The sequence below is a fragment of the Bos grunniens genome, chromosome X (genome assembly GCF_055505025.1).
Source record: "Bos grunniens cultivar Pamir isolate PY7600 chromosome X, Bosgru_T2T1.0, whole genome shotgun sequence".
NCBI classification, from domain to species: domain Eukaryota; kingdom Metazoa; phylum Chordata; class Mammalia; order Artiodactyla; family Bovidae; genus Bos; species Bos grunniens.
In genome coordinates this window covers 129958486-129977031 of record NC_141194.1, presented here as the reverse complement: position 1 = coordinate 129977031, position 18546 = coordinate 129958486, and the positions used below count along the sequence as shown (strand labels likewise).

The following is an 18546-nucleotide window of genomic DNA, read 5'->3' as shown; positions in this document are numbered from 1 at the left end:
GGAATTTTGATCAATACATGCACCATTATTATGAGAGTTTTTGTGCCATGAAGGTCATAAAGGGGGTGCTGGCACAATAAAAGGGGAATAGTGCCATCTGCATATCCATAGGAGGACTTTTGGGGCCTCAAGTTTGGTTTTCAAGATTACAAATGCAATGAGGGATCTTTGGGACCTGAGAGTAACCTTGAAGTGGACTTTGAAATTAACAGCTGGGACTGACAATACTTGATACAAGACTTGCAAACAAAGGGCCATGCCAGATTTCAAAAGAATAAGCTGGTGTGCACCCAGGAAGGCAAGGAACTCACCCCGTTTTCTAGACCATTACCTTTTGGAGAGTCTGATGACTTCTGCATATTCCATAGGTGGTAATTCAACTGGAGGGACTGTACTTAATTTGGGGAATGGGGGAATGAGGTCACCTTCCTTCATAAGGAATATTGTTCCCAGTGCTAAAGTTATAAGCTAGGTCTGTAGTTTCTTTAAGAATAGCTCATTTACAAAGAATTATTCTAACAAGACTAGGCAACAATACTATGCAACAATACTATTAACCAAGATTTGTTTATCTCTTTGCTCTAATTAAGTTTTAGGTCAGACATAATTATTCTTACTCTGGCCTAGAACACTGAAAGCCAACTTGAAATGTAAAATACCAAAGTAATTCAATATTTACTAAATTTAAAGGAAGTAAAATAAAATGGAAGTAAAAGTAAAATAAATTTGAATTTACGCACATTCTTTTCCCACTTTAGCAGTGGCTTTATTTTCCTTAAGTCCTCTTTTGTCATTATGAGTTTCAGCAAGGTTATAGTCTTTGAATAACTTGTCATACGCTGCAGATATTTCAAGACCAAATTAAACTCTCAATGCACTTGCATATAACTAAAGAAAACTGTATTAGACACTTAAGGACAAAGACACTACACATTCTGTATTGACAGCCCATTGTTCCACAGACAGCATGGCATCTGGAAGGTGTCCAGTAAATATTTGCAGAATAAATAAAAGAAAAAAATCGATCTACCATGTGATAGAATTATTTTCACACATTCAATATGTCAGGCATGTCTGACCCAGCCTGTGTGTATGTGTCTATACACATAGTGCTCTCAAAATTCCCACATGTTCATCCTTCAGGATGAAGGCATTATCCTTCCTCTGGGCACGTATGTTTGTATAACAAAACACTGCAGCAAGATTAACCATACAGACTGTCCCAAGAAAGATCATTTTAATTAACCTTTCCTCAAACATACCAGACTACCAACACTTAAAAATTGATCTCAGTTTTCACTTAGGAGAACTGTTTCTTCTCCCTGGAAAATATATACCTTTGAAAGTTTCAACTGCCAAGTTATATCTCCAGTTCATAATCATAGAAATTCACAGTTGACTTGTCATGCTTTCCACGGAAACTCAGTGTGAACCACTTTTCTAACGTAGACTACTTTTACTTCTGCTCAGATGAATGCTCAGCACATCTTCCTTGTTTTCGGCCCTTAATACTTCTCAAAGCTAGATTCCCCCATCTGCATTCCTGAGGCTGGATGACAAAAGCCAGACTACACTTCAGCCTCCTAGGATATCCTGCCCTGGAGATGCTCAGCAAGCAATTGGAAATTGGAGCTAGCCTGGAGCTCCGGAATAAGTTAAGGAGAGGTCAATTTAGGAATCATTAGTGTAGAGGTGAAAGGTGAAGCTATATGTCAGGAGATGAAATTACCCAGAATGAGCACACAGCAAGAGAAGAGAAGCAGATCAATGACAGGACCTTGGGAATTGCTCCACTGAAAGGAGCCAAGTGGGAGGGGGAGAGGCTGTGTGTGTGTGTGTGTGTGCGTGCACATGTGTGCACACACTCATGAGTGTGTAAAAGACATCCAACAAAGGAAACTTAAGAAGTGTTGAGAAGAAGACAGGAGGTGAACCAAGATAAATTAGGAATGCTTTCAAACGAGAAGATGTGTAAAAGTTCCAAAATCACCAAAGAGTTCAAGAACAGTAAAGCTGGAGGAGCCACTGGATTTTTAAACATGTCACAGATAATCTTGGAAAGCAGTCTTCTGGGTGCCATCCTTGTGAACTCTGCGTGACCATATGCTGATGTGTACAGGTGTATATGCGTGTGCTCCAGACCATCATAAGATGAAATGTAAGTGTTGCATGAGACTGGTACTAGGTGTGTGAGACAATCGTGGTAATAACCATTACCACTTATTGACTGTTTACTATATGCCAGGAGCAGTGCTAAGCACTTGATATGCATGATCTCAATTTAATCCTCGCAACAACCCTGTAAGGTATTTACATGTGAAGATTCAAAGTCTGCAGAGGCTAAAAAAATGACTCAAGGTCACAGTGCTAGCAAGTGACAGGCAGCACCAGGATTGGACCCAAGGACAGTTTGACTCCAAAAGCCAGTACTCCCAGTCACTGAAGAAACACTTCATATGCTGACATTAGTGACATCATCGTGTATGAGGGGAAGAGAGCTGGTACATCAGTTGAGCATCTCCTATTGACCAAAGTACTTTGACAGAACACCTTCTTTCACCCATATGCCATCAACATCATGGCAATGTTTAGGTTAACTTTATGAAGGAACATTTAAAGAAATCGGATTCACTTTTTGGAAAAGAAGCCGAAGTTGTATAATTTCAAACCGGTTATCATTCAAATGTATTTACTACAATAGCTCCCAAGGGTTTGATAGTTTTTTTAAAAACGTGTGGCATCATTGATTTGGTGGTTGTTATTGATATTCAAATCACTGTCTATCAAACTCATCTGAAAAGTGAGGGAATTTGATAGGGTAATTTTAAAGGCCTCCTCCAGTCTTGACTTTTTATGATTCTCATATGCAGGTCTAACGCCAATCATTTTAAAGGTACAAAATATGAAGCAGAATGGACAAGCAGTAGCAGAACTGGTTTATGTGTCAGCATCCTTTTATTCTTTAAATTTATAGAGGCACACTGTTAAAATATTATTAAAAAAATCAGTCTTTGGTTGTTCAAGGCATTGATCGTGAACTTAAGTAGAAGCTTGGAAACTCCATCACAAAATGATACCCTGAAAATCCAGGCAAATAATTTTCTTACAGCCAACTGCAGACCTTATAATACAGCTGGCTATAGGGAAAAGAGAGAGAGAGACAGAGAGAGAGAGTTGCAAACACTCTGGCAGTTAATGTTTTTGCTGTCTATAGAAGCACAAATGAGGTTCTGGTCTGAAACAATTAGCCTCGCTGTTAATTGTGCATGTGTGTGGCAATAATGCAAGGCATTTGGGATGGCTCCCACTGATTGTTCCTTTTTTCTCTGGATTAGAAAATCCATTCAGACAACTAAATAATAGCAAGCATTTATGCAAATTGTTAATTACTAGACAGAGATAATCATAATCTTGTGTATTTAGAAAACTAAATGTACAATGGGGATTACCAAATGAATTGTTGCTTTATTTTACCAGTGGTCGAAAAACATGCTAGCTTTGCAAATAGTTTTCATACATCATTCAGTCCACCAGAATTAAAAATGGCTCCCATGGACGTTTATCAAAGCTGATTCTCTTCCATAGCACCATCTGTGTTCTTCTCTTCCTTTCTCACAAACTAAAAGCAGGTAAATTACTCTGACAATAGTTTCTGGTCAAACTACTCAGCCCCATAATAAAAATAAAGAATAAGTCATGACTTGTTTTGTTATATAGCAAGCCTATTAAGACAGAGATGATTCTATCATGGAGCAAAATTTAAAACAAATATAAAACAAAATTTGTAACATTTTCCCTGTGAAAGCAATTATAGGGATAATAGTCTTTAGGTTAATTAGCTATTATCTTAATGGTCACCCACTCTGTTTTATTTGACAGATGAGGAAGTCAAGGCTCACAGCAGACATAGGAATTGAGCAAAGTCACCCCACTAGTTAGTAGCAAAATGTAGTACTCTTGCCACCATGATACACCCAATCCATGATGCTCAGATGCCCTCCTACACTAATATTGTGTGATTAGGTGTCTATACCATTTATCTCAATGAATTATAACCTGACTATGGAATTAAACCCTGAATTGATGCTTCTCAGATGTCAAATAAATCCACTGAGACCCTAATGGGAATATGGAAATCCAGCTACTGAAAGCCAAACTGGGTATCTAAGATATGGTCAATCTACTCTATTTCAGTGAGAGTCTTCTCTAGTAGAGGAATCCAAAGGCTATAACCTTTGCTCTTCCTAACTTCTCTGGCTAGGGAACAAATAATATAGATGGGTAGGAAGAGAAAGTAGAGACACTGGTAAATCTTTCTGGAGCCAATAAGCCTAGAATAGGCCAAATACAGTACTGGTGAGCAGTATGATCTTAGAAAACCATGTGCCAAGCAAGGAGAGCCACATTTACAAAATGGCTGACAATTCTCCCAGCCTCCTCAGCACTGATGGCATTATGACAGCACAGCTCGCGGGAACAGTCATTGCCTGGAAAGACACTATTCTGTTGTATTCTCAACAGCCCCACCCCAGCCCCCCACCCTGGAGTTAGAAACTTTCCTGTGTTTGATTAGACTTGCAGAGTTCATGTCACAAAGGTCCCTAGCCTATGTATGGGGTTACGCTACCTTGCAAATCTACATATGTACATACTTTACAAGCCCTGATACTTTCAAATAATTCATCTCCCTTCAGTAAAATGCTGACCTAGTTGTTTCCTAAACCACCATCCAGCTGAGAGACAGGCAGGTGCCCCTGAAGCTCTGTGGAGAACGCTTTGTTGATGGTGGGGTGGGGTCTTCATAACAGAACACTCCACAGTGTCTTCCGATTTCAGCAAAAAGGAAAAGAAGCTAGTGACCTACTGGCCGACTGGGATGCTGGCCCGGAACTTTCGCCCCACTTCTGAACTAGGTCAGCTTTCAGATCTGAGACTGCATGCCTGGGCCATGTCAGCTGTTTTAAACTAAAAAAGAAACATGGAAAGAATCTATCCAAGTGGAAACTTAACTATTTATTGTATGGAAATTAAACTGATGGACAATGGCAGAGTCTATGTTGTCTAGCTCACTTGGGTTTGGTTAAACTCAAAATCCATTGTCACTTACCTTGCTGCATCTAGAATCTGAAAAATCCTCCACCTGTTAAAGGAACAGTAAAACCAGGTGCTAGCAAGAGCTTATTAAGAGAGGAATTAAAATAATAAAAGTTTTCCATTTTGCTTTGATCACATTTTTTTTTCAGCTTTCCAAACCTCAAGGCAACAGCTCATGGATGGCTCCCTAATTCTGTTCCCCACTAGCTCCTCTCATGTAGTGGGGAAATTATGAATTAGAGGGCTAAAAGGGACAGGGTAGTGCTGAAAGTCAAACCTCTGAAGGGCTATGGGCTGAGAATGAAAGATCCCCCATTCAGTCATAACTAATTCCACTCCCTGACACACAGGCAATGGCAATCTAAGCAAAAAACAAAAGTCAATAAACCAAAACCAAGACCATACCAAACCAAGCACTGTGGCATCACTAAAACGGAAATGCCTGATTGAAAGGACCTAGGAGGAATTTACAGGGATTTTTCATATTATCAAGGATATATGAAACATAAATAACAAAAAGAAAAGAAAGAATGATTAGACTTTGTGGATGTTCTTCCAACCGATGAAAATTCAAAGCACACAGAAAATGATACATAAATCATCACTTGTTCCTTCCACCCAAATGCAAGACATCCATCAATGTAAGCAATGTCTCTCCGTTTAAAAAAATACCCAGTTGCTTTCATATTATATCTTGAGTCACAAAATACTCATTCTACTATGTGGATTTCTGATATTGGCAGGACTGGGAAGTTGCGCATCAGACAATTGCTAACCTGCAAGTTCAAATGGGCTTAGATAGCTTTTTGGTTTATACTAAGCAAAGGATATTATAATATGCTAATACTTTTGTGCCCATAGTGAGTTATATAGCCTAGACATTTTCTTTGGAGGAATATTTCTTTACATTAAATATGTCTTGAGGTTTTAGAGGTGAGTTAAGAGAGATTTTCATAGCATGGCTAGCAGACATGGCAATGGGCCTTGCATCATTGTTTAAGGAGCAACATATGGCTCTTTTATCATCAGCTCTTGGCGTGGCTAAGGCCCCCTTCCCTGGTTCTGTGAGTTGTGAAGCCTGGTGGAGAAGCAAATGTGATGAAAACAAAAGTAATGTAGTTAGTGACATCAGATCTGTTAGACAAGATACCTACATTAGCTGACTTACCATCCAGGGCCCAGTGTGATCCTCTTCCATTCCAGCCACAAGAAAGAAGTAATCTAGAATGTTCTGGCCTACCAAGACTTAATTTCCCTACACAGTGAAGAAAGGCTAGTATCTCTTCCACTGCACTCAGGCTCATGAACAAAAAATACAACTTTAGGTGAAAAATAAAAATAATAACAACATGAAAACATAAAGTTATATGTTGAATCTTCATGCTAGAAAGTTCTGAAGTCAAATATGTAGCACTTTCCAAAACTCTAATTCTATTTTTGCAGCATTAATAGAAATCCTCAAATAATATAAGTATGTGCATAATTAATGTTATGGGGACCAGATCAAATTTAACTTTAACCAGGGGAACTACTGCCTCTTGAGATTTTTTAAAAATGTCTTTGTAAGCTTCTCAATGGTCTATTAAAATTTGCCCAGGGATTACACGAAGAAGACTTTTGGAAGCGCATTGTCTTACCTGGGAGTCCAGGTTGCCAGAGGTAGATTATTCAGTGGTGACCCAGGAAGATGTTATAGGTGTACCAGTCAAAAGGGTGGATAGTCAACAGAAGTGAATCAAAAGCCATGGGGAGAAAGAGAAAAAGGAGAGGCATATTGATTAGAAAAAATGAATTAACATGAGGAATCCATTTTACACACACACACACACACACACAAACACACACTCTTTGAGAAGGTTCTTACATGGAATCTTTTTTAAAAGACCTTTTAATAAAGTGAAAGGATAATTATGTAATGTGACATTGTTGTTGCTGTTGTGTAGTCACTCGGTCAAATCCGACTCTTTGTGACCCTATAGACTATAGCCTGCCAGGCTCCTCTGTCCATGGAATTTTCCAGGCAAGAATACTGAAGTGGGTTGCCATTTCCTTCTCCAGGGGATCTTCCCATCCGAGGGATCAAACCTGCATTTCTTGCATTAGCAGGCAAATTCTTTATCATTGAGCCACCAGGGAAGCCCCATGTAATGTGATAGCGGTACTAATTATCGCCACAACAGCAATCCTATTACAATATACAAGTGTATCAAATTAACACATTGTACACCGTAAATTTACACAGTGTTATATGTCAAGTATATTCAGTTAAAAAGCATCCCCACAAAATATCTATCATTTATTATGTAACAGGCATCGTTAGAGGCACTTAAGGATGCAGCAGTGAGTAAAACAGACACAAATCTCTGCCTTCACAGAGTTTACAGTCTTGTGAAAGATTTTTCCTTACACCATCTGTTTGGAGAAGAGTTCCCACAGAAATATACTGTCTGTTACTAACTCTATGAAAACATCTCTTCTCATTTTATTTATGTCTTTATGTATGAAGAACACAACCGCTGGCATCTGATTCCACATCTGGATTGGAAAGGCTTCTCTTTCTGATTGGAAGAGACATGGTTGCTTTTCACGAGTTCCCCGTGTGGAAAGTCCCTCCCCAAGGCTGTTAAGTCAAGTTTCTTTTCAATGAGGGCATTTGCTGTTCACAGAACTCCAAGCGTGTACCTTGAAATACTATGAAAACAGGAAGCCTCTGTACCACATCCTGGCAGAGGTTTTTTTCACTGGATGCTGCAGTGTTCTGTAACACGCCGAGACTGGACTCGGCACCCTTCAGCAAGCCACCTCCTGGGAAAGCAACAGCAAGTGGTAACAAAAGGGCCTGTGGGGCTCATGCCCATGACCCAGACACTGGCTGGGGAAGAAGCAGTAACAGTAACCCTCCTCTGGGCCAAGGTTCAAGATGGAAGTAAACATCTCTCAGTGACAGCTACTACATAAAAGTCAAATTAGCAGGGAAAGGAAAAGATGAAAATGAAGGGAACACATATTGATATATATCAATGGAAAATGGGAATTGAGGAGTTGTCACAGGAGCCCCAAACTCTAGATGGGGATTTTTGCTAACAAGAAACCTCAAATGATGACACCTACTCCCTGGCATTTACATTCAGAACAAAAATGAAGCTATCCATTTCACACCAGTCAGAATGGCTGCGATCCAAAAGTCTACAAGCAATAAATGCTGGAGAGGGTATGGGGAAAAGGGAACCCTCTTACACTGTTGGTGGGAATGCAAACTAGTACAGCCACTATGGAGAACAGTGTGGAGATTCCTTTAAAAACTGGAAATAGAACTGCCTTATGATCCAGCAATCCCACTGCTGGGCATACACACTGAGGAAACCAGAAGGGAAAGAGACACGTGTACCCCAATGTTCATCACAGCACTGTTTATAATAGCCAGGACATGGAAGCAACCTAGATGCCCATCGGCAGATGAATGGATAAGAAAGCTGTGGTACATATTCACAATGGAGTATTACTCAGCCATTAAAAAGAATACATTTGAATCAGTTCTAATGAGATGGATGAAACTGGAGCCTATTATACAGAGTGAAGTAAGCCAGAAAGAAAAACACCAATACAGTATACTAACGTATATATATGGAATTTAGAAAGATGGTAATAATAACCCTGTGTATGAGACAGCAAAAGAGACACTGATGTATAGATCAGTCTTATGGACTCTGTGGGAAAGGGAGGGTGGGGAGATTTGGGAGAATGGCATTGAAACATGTATAGTATGATGTGTGGGACGAGTCACCAGTACAGGTTCGATGCACGATGCTGGATGCTTGGGGCTGGTGCACTGGGATGACCCAGAGGGAGGGTATGGGGAGGGGGGAGGGAGGAGGGTTTAGGATGGGGAGCACAGGTGTGCCTGTGGCGGATTCATTTCGATGTTTGGCAAAACTAATGCAGTGTTGTGAAGTTTAAAAATAAAATAAAATTAAAAAAAAATGAAGCTACCTAAGCACAGGGACCTATATCCAATATCCTGGGATAAACCATAATAGAAAAGAATATTTAAAAGAATGCATATATATGTATAACTGAATCACTTTGCTATACACCAGAAATTAACACCATTATAAACCAACTATAATTCAATTTTAAAAAGTGAAACTATCTATTCACTTTGATATTAAGGATCCAAATTAAGACGTAGGAGAAACAGGATGATGTAAAAATCCAAGACCCTTTGCCTAAAAATCGGTATTCCTGGTTTCTAATCCAGTTTTACCAATGACTCATTTGATCTTGGGCAAATTCTCTTCTCCAGTCTCAGGGAGTCATATGAAAAGAAGGATTTTCACAAGGTGGTTTCTAAAAATCCTCCAGTTCCAGTACTTTTGTAATTCTCTAATAGGTTTGTCTTTCATTTTGGTGCCAAGTTAGTTAGAAGAACAGCAATCTCTAGTCATTTTCTCTGTACAACATGCCATTAGCAGTTCAGAGAGCCCAGAGCCCCGCAGTCTGAGCTTATGAGTAGAGGAAAACATGGCCAAAACAGTAACAGCCAAGTTGAAATGTAGCCGATCATCATTCTGTCCAGGAAAACAGCTTTGTTTATTTGAAACAGAGAATGGCTGGTTCTCTAGGATGGAAAAGTTACACAAGTAAACTTAATTGAGAATAACAGGGAAAATCTAATTGATAAACAACTGATTCCCCCTCCCCTTTTCTCTTTCGGCTCATGCAGCTGCTCCATCTGCCAGGAGCCTAGGATGTTGCTGCTTGCTGTCAATCAACAGGGACCGCCAAGCCACATACTCCCAGACAAAGGCTTTCATGAATGCTCAGATTTGCAAAGGGTGGTTAAAACCAAACAAAAAAAACCTACCAACACTGTCTTGGTCTGATTGCTAATCTGTGGCAGACAATACCCTGTGGGAACCAATTACTGACCACTGTTCGTTCCAGAGCCGCCAAGCCAACAGCACATTCAAGCTCTCTGATTTGTGACATTGGATTGCTTTGCTCCCACACCCAGAGCTGCTGTGCCCCTGATACCCCCACCTTCTCACTATGTAGGATGCCCTTCCACTCTTGTCTTGGTCTGACCTAATACACTGCTGCTTAGTTACCGGCCAACTCATTATTGTATCTCCAGCCACATCTTCGTTTGATCTCTGAAGGCCAAATATGGTATATCCTAGTGAAAAAGTTTTCTGCATGTTGAACCTGGTCCCCTAAATGGGAAGGTGTCCCATGCATAGAAAGTCCCAGGTGAACGACTCATTTTTTATTTTGTTTGCAAATTTTATATTTTATGCTAATTATCACGAGGTATTTTAAAATTTTATTGAGATATAGATTTACAATATTGTATTAACTTCAGGTATACCACAAAGTGATTTAGTTATACATATATATATGTGTGTATAAATGGCAGCTCTGCTCTGTGACTCCTTTAAGCCTACTCTCCAGAGGGGAAGATGGCTCTTGGGTTTCCTATCTGCAGTGAGGATGTTGGATTAGGTGCTTTCCCAAAGGCCATTGTTCATTAGAACATTTTAAGGCTTTATAATGAATCTGACTCAGTCCGGAACCTATGAATAAAGCCTGGGTTCTGAACCAACTGAGGCTGAAAGAAACACTCTTGCATTGCTCTAAGAGACTTTGGGGGCCAAAGGCTGAGTGGACAAGTTTGTCTTCAGTGGCCCACTCTTTCCATTATGTCTCCAGACCTCCCTTGGGTCCTCAGGGAACTTCACTTGCACATGATTGGGACCTTCTGGCCAGTGCCCAGCATGTAAATCAGATGTGACTGGGCTTCCCTTGTGGCTCAGCTGGTAAAGAATTTGCCTGCAATGCGGGAGACCTGAGTTCAATCCCTGGGTTGGGAAGATCCCCTGGAGAAGGGAAAGGCTACCCACTCCAGTATTCTGACCTGGAGAATTCCATGGACTGTATAGTACATGGAGTGGCAAAGAGTTGGACACGACTGAGTGACTTTATTTTTAAATTGAATGTAATAAGCCAGTTTGGGGGGGAACTACTGATGGTTGAATTGTGGTCACTCTCAGAGGTTGTATTTGGACTGGGTGGTCACACCTCAAGGAATGACCAATATGGACATATCAGCTGCTCTGAGCTGTCAGATCCTTCTAGTACCATCTCGATCAACAGCATGGAGTCATTCTCTAACCCAAGGTGGGATTCAGAACTCAGGTGGCTGCTATAAACAAGTGGTTTTAAAGGTCTTTCTACCACCATCAATCAATTAATCAATCACAGTCTCTGAGGGGTGATCTTTTATTTAGTTAGTTTTTTTGGATGATCTTTTAGAGATCATTAGTGTTGCAGTTAATGCTGCTGCACAACCTTCTTGACCCCCGAGTCTCTGCGGACTTGCTGCAGATCACAGAACACCTTAGTGGCAGGGCTGAGACCAGGACGCAGATCTATAGGTCCCCTTCCCTGCTGGTGTACTACCCACCCCACATCCACCATCAGGCAAGCAGGCGTCTGTGCCTCCACATACAGCCACATAGCCCTTAGGAGCAAGCCAAAGAGCAAGGGCTGCAAAAGACTGGGAAAATAGCCCTAAAAGACCCCCAAGAGTTTCAATTCTTCCTTTCTAGTAGTTGCTGCTGCTGCTGCTAAGTCACTTCATTCGTGTCCGACTCTGTGCGACCCCATAGACGGCAGCCCGCCAGGCTCCCCCGTCCCTGGGATTCTCCAGGCAAGAACACTGGAGTGGGTTGCCATTTCCTTCTCCAGTGCATGAAAGTGAAAAGTGAAAGTGGAGTCACTCAGTCGTGTCCAACTCTCAGCGATCCCATGGACTGCAGCCTATCAAGCTCCTCCGTCCATGGGATTTTCCCGGCAATAGTACTGGAGTGGGTTGCCATTGCCTTCTCTATTTCTTTGCTATGCTATGCTAGTAGCAGCTATGAAATTGTAAACGCATTTTCCTAAGCTGCTCAGGCTGTTTTCTGCCTACACACACGTTGACTACATCACGTGGTAACAATCAGCGATTCTTCTGTCCTTTCCCTTGTGAGAAATAATACCTAATACCTGGGCTCTGTATTGCCAAGACACCAAGCACAAAGTGGATCTGATGAGGAAGATGACTACAGTTTTTTTCAGAGTGTTTTCTTATCTGTTGGAGAGTCAGGCAATTCTCAGTCGCAGAGGTCTTCCCTAAGCTGTTTGTTGTCAGCTGTCTTTACAGCAACAGCTCTGTCCGCTCACCATGACCCCTGTCCATCAGTTTTTAGTAAAAATCCTCCCATTTTGGCATCATAAGAGTGCCCTCTAGCGCTGATCTAATTAAGAACCTGGAGGCCGAGGGATTCTTGTTTTCATGGGAAATGGGTCTGGCTGTACCTTGTCCTTGGCTATGCCAAGACACATTCTTTCTGAAGCATCTCTGAAGCACGTACTTGACAATGCAGTTGTTCACAAAGGAGTGAAAGGAACAGTTTGCCATTGAAACAAACCAAGCAAACCAAAAACCAAAAAAAAAAAAAAAAAAAAAGAGAGAGAGAGAGGTCATTAAAGAAAACCTGGCTTGTCTTTCCTCCTGAGATGCATTCTGACTCATGATGTGGGGCCACTGTTTGAACTATCAAAGGGGGTGCACAGATGCAGGCTGACTCCATCAACTGGAAGTTGACAGTATTTCTTAAAAGTTTTTTTTTAAAAATGTATATAATTTTAAAGGTTACTTTCCATTTACAGTTATTACAAAATGTTGGCTATATTCCTCCATGTTGTACAATAAATTGTTCAGCCTATCTTACCCACAATAGTTGGTACCTTCCATTCCCTCTCCCCTATCCTGCCCCTCCCTCCACTCCCTACTGGTAATCACTAGTTTGTTCTCTCTATCTGTGAGTCTGCTTCTTTTAAAAAGCTGACAGTGATTTTTGAATGTGTTTTTGAGTTCCCCAGATGCAAACATCTGTATTTGTATGTTAGGTTTCAGTAATGTGTTCCTTCAATTTGATCATACCTACACTTTTGCTTCCAAGGAAGCATAGACCATTAAGAATCCCTTAGAAACATTCTGGGTATAACAGGGCTTGCTTTCTGATAATAAGAGCCTGCAAAAGTTTCACTTAGAACATAAACATAAATCTGCATGCATGTGTGTATTTCTACAGTTTATTTTACCTCATTTTGTCTCTGTATTTCAGATTTGGGGATCTGGAAGATCCACAACGAATGCTATCTCAGACTAGTTCAAATCCTCAGGGAAGATTCCCACTGTGCCCTTTACATTCTGCTTCACAAGAGACTGCTACTCTACTGAATCCCAAATACCGGATGCTGACACAGACAAAGAATGGCAAGCTGCCAAGGTGACACAGAACTGCTTCATTCACATTTTCACATGTTTAAGACACAGAGCATGACAAAGTCCCTAACAAGCAAGGATTTGGCAAGTGCTAAACTAAGAATCGAGATCATTCTCAGGAAATATTCAGCCAAGTCATGAAGAGGGTCAGACAGTAGTGACACGTGGAATGTTCCATCCTGGACATATGTCACTTGCTTTCGTCAAGGAGCTTCCAGCTCTGTCGACATCAAAGTGTGGTAGGAGCCACTGGCTTGGGTCTGAAACTGTCCTCAAGCCAGCCCCGAACAAAGAGGGAACCGGAGCCAGCACAGGCTTTGGAGCTGACAGAACTGTGTTTGAATTTCAGCCCTCCAAATGTCTTTGGTTGCTTCAAACCCATCAGTCTCATTTTTCTCAAAATTGTGACCTCCTTGGGATCTCCAATAGTATCTGACAGATGGCACAAACCAGGTGCTCAACCAAATCTGCTGAATTTACTAAAACCAACCATTTTGATTTTAAAATAAATGAAAAATACCCTTCACTGTCCAGATGTTTGCGATGAAGTAAGAGAAACATCGGACTAATGGACTCCATTGGTGTACATCTGTGTTGACTGACTGGATCTGTCCACAACATGGAAAGTAAACTGGATTCCCAAGGGAAAAAACCTCTGTTGAAGACTTTAAGCTACTGCTGTTCTTGCCCACATAGACCTTGCTAGTCTCTATCAATGTGACAGATCAAAAGGGCCAGGGCCATCCTAGAGACTCCCCATTTATGAATGGATTTGGCTTGGTGCTATTGATGTATGCACCACTTTTTGAAAATTCATGATCAGTTTGACATTTTTGTGGACTTTGGACACCTTTCCAAATGTGAAGATGTAGCACCATTGTTAGGACAAAGCCTCTGTTTTCATGAGGAAGCTGATTTCCTTTTATAGCAGGATTCTCAGTTTCATATCTTACCTGAAGTTTCAAAACTAGGTAACAAAAACAATGCGAGTGTTTCTGCCCCCACAAATCCAAAATATGGGACAAATGTGCCAGAACATCTGGGAGAGTACACAGAGTTATCTTTTCTAGAAGTCTTGGAAATTATACCTAAATGACAAATAATAACAATCATACTATTAGCTATTAAATAATGAGTCCGTCCTACATGCCAGGCACCGTGCACTTTACAGGAATTGTCTCATTTCATCCCAAGCGAAAGTCTATACTCATTGCACAGATGATAAAACTGAGCCCCAGAGGGACTTGCACAACTAATCACTCAAATCCAGAGTTGTAGAATGCCAGCACCCAAGCTCACTGGCCTCTAAGCTGTACTGTACCTGTGAGGCAGGCATCATTCTTATCTTTTTATAGGTAAATTAGGTGAGGCTCAAACAATTACTTGCTCAAAGTCACATATCTAATAAGTGAAGCCGCTGAGATGAGAATATTCAAAATGCCCTGACTCCTCATCTTTTTTTGAAGTATAATTGATTTATATTTCAGATTATATTCCATTATAGTTTATTACAAGATGCTGAATATAGTTCGCTGTGTTATATAGTAAGTCCCTATGGTTTATCTATTTTATATATAGCAGTTTGTATCTCTTAATCCCATACTCCTAGTTTGTCCCTCCCCACCTTCCCCTATGGTAACCATAAGTTTGTTTTCTATGTCTGTGAGTATGTTTCTGTTTTGCATATAGATTCATTCGTATTATTTCCTAGATTTCACATATAAGTGATGGCATATAATATTTGTCTTTCTCTGTCTGACTTACTTCACTTTAGAATGACGATCTCTAGGTCCATTCATGTTGCTGCAAATAGCAGTATTTCATTCTTTTCATGGCAGAGTAATATTCTTATATGTATCTATACCACATCTTCTTTATCCATTCATCTGCTGATGAATATTCAGGTTACTTCCATGTCTTGGCTGTTGTAAATAGTACTGCTACGAATACTGGGGTGCATGTATTTTTCAAATTAGAGTTTTGTCTTTTCTGGATATATGCCTAAGAGTGGGACTGCTGGATCACATGGAAACTGTATTTTTATTTTTTTTAAGGAAGCTCCATACTGTTCTCCATAGTGGCTGTACCAATTTACATTTCCATACCCAGGATAGTAAGGTTCCCTTTTCTTCACACCCTCTCCAGCATTTGTTACCTGTAGACTGTTTGATGATGGCCATTCTGATGGCCACACTGATGATGATCAGTGTGAGGTGATAGCTCATTGTAGTTTTGATTTGCAATTCTCTAATAATTAGTGAAGTCGCTCAGTTGTGTCCGACTCTTCGAGACCCCATGGACTGCAGCCTACCAGGCTCCTCCATCCATGGGATTTTCCAGGCAAGAGTACTGGAGTGGGGTGCCATTACCTTCTCTGAATAATTAGTGATGTGGAGCATCTTTTCACATGCCTGTTGACCATCTGTGTGTTCTTTGAAGAAATGTCTGTTGAGGTCTTCTGCCCATTTTTTGATCAGATTGTTTGATATTGAGTTATGTATGCTGTGTCAATTTGAAAATTAACCCCTTGCCCTAACTCCAAATCCTATGCCTTCCCTACTGCTCTGTGTCCCACACCTTCACGAGGTGCACACATGGAAAGAGTCAATGTGTATAATCTCTCTGGGCACACCAGACCAGCACTGGGAGTGGAGATTGCCCTTTAGTTTCTATATAAACTGGCAGCATGCTTTGGAAGTGATGTGTTGTGTGTTGCTCTTCAAGCTTCTCCAGGGACCATTTTTCATTTTGAATTTCAGAATAAACGTGCAGGCAATGAGTGCCAAGCACTTGAATACACAAGGAAGAGAGGTTGTAGCTCATTTGAAGATGAAAACCTAGTGTAAATCTTTATCACAGCTATGCTGTTGCCCTAGGGCATAAATCACGTGGCAGTGGGTGGGCCAGTAGCCTGTGAGGAAAAGAGGTTGGCAGGCAGATCAGTGCTCTCTGTGTCTCTCTCTCCTCCCTCACAGCAGAGTGGAGGTAAGGGGGTTTTTCCTGCTATTATACCTATATTTCCTTATCTTTAGCAAAATTCATTTAAATCGTGTATATCAATATGTTAAATTATATATATATATACCCATCTGGGAACTAAGGGCATATGAGCTGTCAGCTAAGTGGGATGATGTCGTGGGTGCTATGATTTCTTGGTGTCTGAACACAAGGAATCCAGCTGAAGTCTGCATACAGCCCTAGGCAGTACTCATATCCATATGCACAGCTACCCTCAAGGAGTCCCACTTCAGCCCCACAATGGTAGCCCCACAGCAGCAGATCAGTGTCTCTTCTGAAGTGGGCAGTCCCCAAGAGTCAGAGGAAGAATTTGGAACTGCTCATTTGAAGCTGGACTTGCTGAATCGCTAATTGCCCAACTGGCACATCATCAGGCTACTTGCTCATTCATCCTGATCGATGTGGGTTAGGGAGCTGGGCAGTGGGTATCCTGCAGGCAGTGGAAAAATCACCAGGCAGCTGGGTTTGTGGAAACCGAATTGTGGTTTCCCAGTGCACACAGTCTGACCAATCTCCAACTGCCCAACCGTTGGCAGTTGCCTTTCACATTCTGGCTTTGAGTTACTCTGCGCTCAGCCCCTCATCAGGTAGGTAAAGATCTTGAAACCCACATGAGCTGCTGCTAGAAGGGAAGCCCAGTGTAAAGAAATCTTTCTCTAGAGAAACCCTTTGAATATATATCAGGGTAGTTATTTTAGGTTTGGGAAGGAGATCTTTCCCAAAACAAGAGAACATTTGCCTTTGATTCAAATGTTATTCTTTACTCTTCTGACCTATATCTAGATTTTAACAGATTTATTGAGATATAACTCACATACCATATAATTCACCTATTTTAAAGGGTACAAATCAGTGGTTGTTAGTATAGTCATGGATATGTGGAGTCATCACTACACTCAGTTTTAAAACTTTCCCATTACCTCAAAAATGGTAGCTGTCACCCCATGTCCCCCTACCCTTACCATGCTCTGACCACCACTGATCTACTTTCTGTCTCTATGGTGGTTGGTGGTTGGTGATTTAGTCACTAAGTCGTGTCTGACTCTTGCAACCTCATGGACTGTATGTAGCCCGCCAGGCCCCTCTGACCGTGGGATTTCCCAGGCAAGAATACTGGAGTGGGTTGCCATTTCCTTCTCCAGGGGATCTTCCTGACCCAGGGATCAAACCCAGGTCTCCTGCATTGCAGGTGGGCTATTGCATATTGCAGTGGGCAGGTGGATTCTTTACTGACTGAGCCACCAGGGAAGCCCCCTCTATCTCTATGGATTTTCTTATTTTGGACATTTCAAGTAAACGGAATCATCCAATGCACTGCCTTTTGTCACTGGCTTCTTTGACTTTGCATAATGTTTTCAAGGTTCATCCATGTTATAACCTGTAACAGTACTGCATTCCTTTTCGTGGCCAAATAATATTCCAGTGTATGGCCATCCAAAGTAAATACATAAATTAAATGTATCTAAACAACGTCATCCCTACCCACTAGACAAACCCACAGTCTGTCCTGAGCACCTGCCACCTGTTATGGTACATTTATGACTAGCTCCATCGGGGTACATCGTGGAGACGAATGAGAAGATACAACAAAATGACCAGTTATTCACCCAACAAACATCTATTGAGTGTCTCCTATGTGCCAGGAATGTGCTGAGACACTGGGAATGCAAGGATGAGCAAGACACTGTCTCTGACTTCCATGAGCAAATGGTGAGGACAGTAGTGAGGAAAACCATGCATCATAAATAGTAGCTGTAGTAGCTGAACAGACATAAATACTAAAAGCACCAACAGGCTATGGTAAGCTCATTTTCCACTGGGGAGGAATCCTGGTGGAGGATGAGGCTCTTGAGTCCACAAATATTCAAACTAGCCCAAGAGAGGGCAGCAGCCAGGGATTCGGGTGTTTTGTTTGTTTGGCATATTTTTTAGTTGAGATGAAATCCACAAAACATGAAATTAACCATTTTGAAGAGTACAATTCAGGAGAATTTAGTACATTCACTTGTGCAACCACCACCTGTCTCTAGTTCCCAAAGGAAACCCTGTATCCATTCAGTAGTCATTCTTTCTTCCCCCTGCTCCCCTCAGCTCCTGGCAAT

The 18546-nt window shown here is 41.2% G+C and overlaps 1 protein-coding gene across 4 annotated transcripts in view; it reads right to left on the bottom strand.

Annotated features, from left to right (window-relative positions):
- HS6ST2 (heparan sulfate 6-O-sulfotransferase 2) overlaps nt 1-18546 on the bottom strand; it is a 653947-nt gene that overhangs the window by 86211 nt on the left and 549190 nt on the right. The window contains exons 3-4 of one of the 4 annotated variants that reach the window (XM_086385853.1): nt 5108-5140; nt 2934-3137 (exon numbers count right to left, since the gene is read on the bottom strand). The exons of 2 other annotated variants lie outside the window; for them this stretch is intronic. In XM_086385853.1, the coding sequence (XP_086241979.1) occupies nt 3104-3137; nt 5108-5140 (67 nt within the window). In that variant the 3' untranslated portion in view covers nt 2934-3103. Of the gene's footprint in view, nt 1-2933; nt 3138-5107; nt 5141-18546 lie in introns of those variants that run through there. One more of the 4 variants, XM_086385846.1, reaches the window with a different exon arrangement.